Source organism: Copadichromis virginalis, linkage group LG10 (genome assembly GCF_057382275.1).
Source record: "Copadichromis virginalis isolate Kocher_CV1m ecotype Utaka linkage group LG10, C_Virginalis_male_GT1.1, whole genome shotgun sequence".
In the NCBI taxonomy this organism is placed as follows: Eukaryota; Metazoa; Chordata; class Actinopteri; order Cichliformes; family Cichlidae; genus Copadichromis; species Copadichromis virginalis.
In genome coordinates, this window is record NC_140627.1 from 19,654,214 (window position 1) to 19,662,732 (window position 8,519).

Below are 8,519 nucleotides of genomic sequence, written 5' to 3' on the forward strand. Positions count from 1 at the left end.
TTTGATTTGTAGATACTTTCGAGTAGTGCCACCGACCTGTAGCACAGAAAATCATCAGGGTTTGGAGAAGAGCAGAAACATTTCTAGCACTAGGAGCACAAACGCACACTTCTGTAAAGCAGCTGAGATTCCTGAGTGTTCTCAAAGTAAGTGGATAAGAATTACAGTTCAGATTTATAAGCCAGAGGAATACGGAGCCTCTTTCGAGAGAATTTTGTTACTTGGTCACAGTAACTGCAATAACTGGTGATTTTCACTACTGCTTAAGTTAAACAGGTAGAAGAAATTGATGACAAATTTACTCACCTGAAAATGATCACTGATTGGTTGATTAACCCCCACCACCCAACTGATAGATACTAAAGATATTTGTGTCTTTCAGACAAATGGTCCAAAATAATAATAAGATCCTACATGTACCTTAAGCCCATCTACACCAGTCTGTTCATGGACGTAAAGCACAGGAGACACAAACATATATTTTGAGGCAGTTATGTGTTTGCAGCTTACTTGCCCCCTTAAGGTCGGAGTTAATGGGTCAATAGTAAGAAAGAGACTGGGTGAAAGACTCATCTCCCATTCTCCAAAAACATGTCAGTAATCCCCCAAGACTGAGTTAAACCTTTAGACTTTTTGGAAGGTTTGTGACCAGTTAGATCTGGTGCAAAAACCTGTGACAGCATTTCACAAAAAGAACATACCAGCAGTCAAACAGGGCCGAATAGGTTTAGATAATTTGTTTTCTCCCTTTAATAAATGAAATCATGATTTAAAAACTGCATTTTGAATGTATTCAGGTTATCACTGACACATATATGTCTCATGTTCTCAAGTCTTTTGATAACAAGAAATGCTTAAGTCTGACAAATATACAAAAAAATAGTCAGAAAGCGGACAAATACTTTTTCACATGATGTGACAGGAAACATAAAGGTCTTTTATTTGAAGACCAGTGTGTTTTGAAAAAATGTCAATAGGCATTAGTCAGCTAATGTCATTAGTTATGCATTTTTTTTCTTGGTTAAAAATAAGTTTTCTTTTGTCTGCTTGTATTTGAAAGACTTGTTTTTTATCTTCTCAATACCACAATTGGGAATAATCCATCCTCTCCCCTTCAGCGTGTGTAGGACCTCTTCCAGGTGAAATTCCCTTCTTGTGCATCCATGGCGCATTGATCAGCAGCCTGTGGTCTTGGTCTTCTCATCTCTGTGGCTTTTCTCCTACGAGCAGGAGCCATGCTCCAGCCCCTCAGCCTAGCCTGACTATTTTCTTCCATTAGAGCACTCCAACTCACCCTGTTCCTCTCATCCCCACGCAGGAATTCAGCTACGACCCTAAAGTACTCCAGAATTGAGATATGACTCCACATTTCTCCCCCCTGCTCCTCCAGAGCAAATCCACAATGCCCTCCCCTGTCTGTCAACATCAGAAAGAAATACGGATTGCTCATAAAAAGGGGAAGGGGCAAAGTGGAGGCAGGCGGGAGGAGAGGGTCATCACTGCTGCATACACAGAGCACAGGGACCGCCACCTCATCTGCATCTCTCAGTGGCTCGTTTCTCTCCCAGTAGCTTTCCCAGTCCTTGGCTGGGTATGCCCTCTCATCCAGCGCCCAGGCTGCTGAAGATGCCAGGCCCCACTGGGAGTGAGATCTTGAGCTCAGTCCAGAATTTAAAGGGCTTAATTGAGGCTGAGCTGGAGAGCAGAAAAGTGCTTCCTCAAAGTCCCTGAGGGACGAAGAGCTGAGGGCCCGATCCACATCCCGGACGCCTCTGAAGGAACTCGCATATCTTATAAAGAAAACCAACAAAAGAAAGATATCATATCCATGCTTCATTTATGTCTGTGCTATAACACTTTTACTGTTCTCACCTTCTGAGCTGCTGTTTTCGGTGAAACAGTGCCCCCCAGCGGTAAATAGGAGGCATAGGCGTTTCAAACCACAGTTGGCCGAGAAGCACAGGTGAGATTGCTGCTGCTGCTGTCAGGTACGTGCTCGATCCACACTCCCCCAAATATGAAAGAAGAACCCCTGAGCCTGACCCCTCACTCACTGCAAAAAGCACAGAGGACGGGTGGCGGCTGTGGACATAAGCCACCGCCTGATCACGGAAGACATGAAAGATAGTGACACTGTGAGATCATGGTCAAAACAGAAATAAGTGACCGGTATCGATTTTACAACAACATGTCTAACTCAGTGTTCGAATTAGTTTCTTGAGGGATTTGATGCAGACGTGAATATTATCCTGGGAATAAATCTATATATATATATATATATATATATATATATATATATATTTTTTTTTTTTTTTTTTTTTTACATTTTTTAAACCCAATTTTTCTATTTTGTTTTTAGTTCTTCCTCTTTATTATTTTTATTTATATCTTTTGAAACCCACAGACGATTCTGTTGGTATTCCTTAGTGTGTGCACCTTGGACACTGTAGTGACACCAGAGGGACAGAGCTGCAGGTGCACCTGACGTGCATAACCTTTGAACCATATGACCACTGGCTGAAAATGAGCTACTGTTGGAATTTTTGATTTAAAAAAATTAATAACTAAATATTTGCACACCTACACCAAAAAATAGGGCAGGTGCTGGGCCATAAAAGAGTCAGAGCAATAAATATGCTAATTTAGTAGCAGTGTGCCAGCTGTTGGTATTTTTCACATACACAGTTGAATTTTTTTTGCTCACATTTCTTAAATGTTCGTCATTCTGCATTTTCTAAAAAGTTTTCTAGATCATTTTTTCAATCTGCATCAGGCAGATGATCTTCAGAGAAAATATTGCAAAAAACCAACAAAAACTCCCAAAAACAAAAAAACAAAAAAGTTTCAACTGTAACTAAAAAAAAGTTGAAATGCTTTGTAAAATTCACAAAAGCAAAAAAGGTTTGCAAATCTCATGAATGCATGTTTTCTCAGAAGGTCATACAAAAACATATGAAATGTTTAAACTGAGAAAATGTGGCTGAAGCATATACTTGTGTGTGGGAGACTTTCAGTTGGCCTTGAAATGACTCCAATCGTCAAGTGACTCAGCTGACTTGTTAATCACTGAGGGTGAGGCCACTCAGGTAGTTTAACTCTTATGTGGCCTTGCCTCTGGGGTGGACAAGGTTCAGCCTGTGTTCCTAAAAGCTACAGGGCTGAGCACTCCTGAGCTTCCCTGTGAAGGCTTACACCAGGGAGCCAGTGAGCAGAGTACATCCAGTAGTTGAACCTGTGATTCAGAAGGAACAATCCATCTCTCACCTCTCGATTCTACTTTTTGCACATTATGTGGTTCTGTTTCAGCAGGTGGTGACCTCCAGCTCGCACCAGAGTGGAACTAAAAGAATGAGATGTGTTGAAAATGAGCTAACATCAGTTTTAAATTGATGCATTTTCTCAGTTTAAACATTTGATGTGTTCAATTGTCTATTGTGAGTAAAATATGGATTTATGAGATTTGCAAATCGTCACACTCAGATTTTACTTACATATTACACACTTATTCGAATTGAAATTTTCAAATGCATCCATACCTCAAACACAAACAAGCAAAACCAAAAGCAAGCACAAATGTCCTCACAACCAACACAACGGATCTTTTTTTCGTTCTTCTTTTGCTTTCTTTTCTTTCCTTTCGTTTTTATGAATGGCACAAAAATGACGTCAGACAACCAAGCCGTGCAAAACAAACCAGTTGAACAACCGAATGCATTGTTCTAAGTGAAAGTATATCTCAGCCAGACTGCTTCACGTATTAAAACATGTATTCTTACTGGTCCTGGCTGTCATGTCTTTAACACGATCAGATCAAGTGCCTATGGAAACCGTGCCGTAGCCCTTCAAAGGTATTTAGACCTACAGTTTTGTTTTTTGCTGTTTCCTATCCTGTCTGGCAGCTTTTGCAGTCTCAGTTATGATCTGAATGCACTGCTATGCCAAACCCATTTTGCTTTTTATAAATTCTCTATACGGTCCCCTTGTTTAGGAGAAAATATGGAAAGATGTAATAAAAAAGTACAAATAGTAATGCACAATATATGTCCAACTGCCGCACCTGTAAGAAAAATAAACATACAGCACTTGGACCACAAAAAGTAGAAACAACCCACACGTACATAAATCAACGAGCTTCTTGTGGTGTGTGTGTCTGTGTGTGTGTGTCACGAAATGTTCTTGAAAATGACCTACATTTTTAACTCAGTGTCACTTTCAGATCAGCATAACTTTATTTGTGATACCTAATAATTAAAAAAAAACTTATCCGAAACAAGGAAATCTTTCCTGGAAACTAACTGAAAGTAAACCAAATTAACAAACAAACAAAAAGCTAAAATACCTTATCAACACTGAGCTGAATGAAACAAACAATCATTTCCATTAAAAGAGTTAAAATTTTAATCATGTCTTAGACAGAAGGTGTGGATTTTCTTTGTCCAACAGTTTCTGTTTGATAATGAAATTGTCTTTCTTTACCTGCTCGAGATCAGCTGGGTCTCCAAACTCGGTTACTCGTGCTGTGGTCAGCGGGCACCCCTCTGTGCCCCGAGGGTGAAAGACCACCACATAAAAGCCCTGACACAGAGCCTGTTGGCACAGCATCTTTAAGTGGGGGGTCATCCCTCCCCAGTATTGAGGGATGAGGAGGAGGACAGGGGGTGCTGAGGTGAAGCAGCCCGGTGCCCTCACCCCTGACTGGTGCTCCTTCCTCACATCCCACTTCTGTCTTGTGGCAGCCTCACCCATCTTTGTTCCTACAGCCCAGTCCACAGCTATGATTCCCCCATCTTTCAGTAGCAGGTTGTCTCTAGTGAACTGCAACGCCTCTCCATGTTGGCCCCACAGCAGGCTGGACAGTGTCTGGAGGTGGGGGTCTCCCCTCGGCCAGGTGGCCAGTCTCGGCTTGGCCAGAGAGCCACAGTGCCGGAGCAGATATTTAGCCAGCGCGGTGGGTTTGCATATGAGTCTGGATTCATCTGAGATCTGACCTGACCCTGACAAAATATTAGTCCCTGCTGATTTGACCTCTTCAGCCCTTGCACTGGTGTTCTTGTGAAGTGGCAGCCCCAGGATCAGGCAAATAATAACCCAGAGTCTCCAGCTTAAAGCCCTGACTGCCAGCCCTGTCCAACAATGCACTCTGGGCAAGCGGAGAGTTAGAGACAGCAGCAAAAGTAGCACGGATGGGAACAAAAAGAGGAAATAATCCCCTACAAATGATGCCATTTGTAAATGCAAAATGATGTATTTTAATCCAGTGTTTTCTTTGAATATCTTGACTTTTATTTCTTCAAAAACAGTTAACGGCCATCTTACTTGTTTCTCCAGGAACCTGAAAATCCAGCCTGACACGCAATCTGTTGCTCTGTATCGTCGTCTCCTTTTTCCAATTCAGAGAGATTCAAGAGAAGTTTTCAAAGATTGCCAAAGAGAGAGAAAAAAGAGGGCCGGGGCAAATGTTAGTTGTTCTGCACTTGCTGCCCCTGCTTTCTCCTCCATCCATAAATCATTTACTACCAGCTCACATAAAAATCAAGCAAACAGAAGCCACATAAATCTGAGCCATTAAATCTTAAATGATCATAGTCTTGGACCTTATTCTGTTCCTGGAATCATTTCGACTCTATTTTTAACAACGGCTTAAATGCAAATATCAGTATATTTTTGCACTGAAGAACGGTCACTGTAAAATTTCCTTCAACAGTTTTATTCTCATTAAAAATCTGTAAAGAAGTTTTAAAGTAATGTTTTATTTCCGCTCACAGTTTGATTTTGGAGGAAGATTTATATTCTTTAATCAAAGATGAATGCTTGTTAGTGTTGGTTTATAATCACGGAAGATGAAATATAACTATTTTTAATTACCTGCAAAAATTGTATTTTCAGTGACTCGTACGGTTCAAAGTGTGTAATAATTACCATTAGTATGCAGTACATTACTGGTAATTTGACTGTGACATTTTTTTAAAAAGTATACACAACTGAGGACTGACAGGTAGGACTGGTTGGGGTAGTGTACTCCTCCCCTCTAGGAAAGATAACCATATGATAACCAGTAAAATGTTAAATTTATTGATTACAAGCAAAAATACTGAAATCCTCCTGAACCACTTCAGAGGCTCCTAATAAGGATTTCATCCTGAGTCATTCATCACCTCATGACACACAAGTCATTCTTCAATAAGAACAGAACAGAAAAGTGATGAATCAAAATGAGCTTTTACAGAAAACATCAGAATAAGAAAGACAAATATGTAAAATCATAAAACATCATTGCAAAATGTAATAATAATATTTTTTATTATAATATACACAAATTAAATAAATGTATGCCACAAATAAGGTTACAGAATTATGAAGACGGGGATTATCCCCAACACACTGCCTATTTTTATTTAAATCTAAATAGAAAAACACACAGTGGAATCAGTCATGGATCGGCCTCCCTGGAGCCTGGGCCTGAACATTTGTGGGATCATCTTGACGGAAAACAAAACATCCAAAGACGAGCTCTGAATGTCCTTCAAGAAGCCTGGAGAACTATTCCTGAAGACTACCTACTACTATTTCCAATTTTCCTGACAAAATATGAAGAAATGAGGGGTGTCTCAAGTGTTCTGTCTCCACATGGTGTACTTTTGTGTGTGAATGCCAGTCTACTTACATAACAAAAGTAAATAATAATACAGTAGCTGCTGATAAAAATCATAGATTAAAATTCATGCCTGCAGAACTAAAATGTACTGTCTTCACTAAAAGTCTCACCCTCCACATTATGTGTTAATGTAAGCTTGACCGCATTTTCATGATGTTCAGCTTCTCGCTCGGCGCAGTGCTAAAATGAAAGTATGCACGTTGGTATTTCTACAAATAATAACCTGATGAACCTCCTAAGGGCACAGTGGCAGTGGAGCGAGTCAGGGCAGATGTAAATGTATCCAAACTAAGACAAATACACTCCATGCATTTGAATATATTTTACTCTATTATATTTTTACCTTTCAGTCTGTTCAAGCCAGTTAAAGTGTAAAAGGGTAAATTTAAGACTCCATATTTCTCATTTTTTTCAAAATGAATGGAAACGGAAATTTCTTAGAGTTAATATACTATATTAAAATAGCAGTTTAACAGTAATAAACTTGAAGTCTAAAGTTTAAAGCGCACATATTTCTGATTCAATTGTGTTATAGTGTATATTAAAGCTAAACGCATAATAATCTTACTGACTGATCATGACAAAGGTTAGACAGGTAGAGCGAGTCCTTCTAACCCCGCCCTGGCAATTAGGAAACATAAAAGCAGGTGCTGACAACATAACTTTCCAGTTCACAGGACAGCAACAAGGTCAGTAATCCTTTAACTCATTGTTGGCGAAACATCTGAAAGATAGAGGCTTGATTTTAGTAGCTGTTGTAGCAGCATAAAAATGTGGTAGACGTATTTCTGAGATGGTGTTATTATTATTGATTTATTATAACATTTTAGAATAATTTGGCATTTTTGAGTGTTTGAGTCAGAGTTTAACTATTTGAATTACTGCTTTAATTTCAACATTTATATAGAATTGAATTTAAAGAGAATTCAATAAAAATAGTTTATTGCCAGAATAGTATATTGAGAACTTAACGCTTTAACTAAAATAATTGCCAGAAAGTTCTCATTTGTGTTTAGACAACCTCTGACAATTAAAAAAAAAATTCTTATCATACACGTCTTCCGAGGAGGAAGCAGAGTCTGGGGATGAGGGGAATGACCCGTCAATTTCCGGAGGCGAGGTCACTGAGGCAGTTAAACAACTCCTTGGTGGCAGAGCCCCTGGTGTTGATGAGGTCCGCCCCGAGTTCCTGAAGGCTCTGGACGTTGTAGGGCTGTCCTGGTTGACACGCCTCTACAATGTTGCGTGGAGATCAGGGGCAGTACCTGTGGACTGGCAGACCGGGGTGGTGGTCCCCATCTTTAAGAAGGGGGACCGGAGGGTGTGTTCCAACTACAGGGGGATCACACTCCTCAGCCTCCCTGGGAAAGTCTATGCCAGGGTGCTGGAAAGGAGAGTTCGTCCGCTAGTCGAACCTCGGATACAGGAGGAACAATGCGGTTTTCGTCCTGGTCGCGGAACACTGGACCAGCTCTCTATCCTTTCAAGGATACTTGAAGGTGCATGGGAGTTTGCCCAACCAGTCTACATGTGTTTTGTGGACTTGGAGAAGGCATTCGACCGTGGCCCTCAGGGTGTCCTGTGGGAGGTGCTGCGGGAGTATGGGGTGTCTGGCCCATTGCTACGGGCCATTCGATCCCTGTACAACCGTTGCAAGAGCTTGGTTCGCATTGCCGGCAATAAGTCGGACTCGTTCCCGGTGGGTGATGGGCTCCGCCAGGGCTGCCCTTTGTCACCGATTCTGTTCATAATTTTTATGGACAGGATTTCTAGGCGCAGCCAAGTGGTGGAGGGCTTTCGCTTCGGTGGCCTCAGAATCTCATCTCTGCTTTTCGCGGATGATGTGGTTCTGTTGGCTTCATCG

At 40.8% G+C, this 8,519-nt stretch overlaps 1 protein-coding gene across 1 annotated transcript; it reads right to left on the reverse strand.

Moving 5' to 3' along the window:
- Positions 1-526: 526 nt before the first annotated feature.
- LOC146700306 (protein ABHD15) lies at positions 527-5,444 on the reverse strand. The gene is made up of 3 exons (XM_085470467.1): positions 4,477-5,444; positions 1,873-2,102; positions 527-1,790 (listed from the first exon to the last, which is right to left on the reverse strand). Exons 1-3 carry the CDS (start codon positions 5,224-5,226, stop codon positions 1,115-1,117), a joined length of 1,656 nt encoding a protein of 551 aa, XP_085326593.1. The 5' UTR covers positions 5,227-5,444; the 3' UTR covers positions 527-1,114.
- Between the last annotated feature and the right edge of the window lie 3,075 nt (positions 5,445-8,519).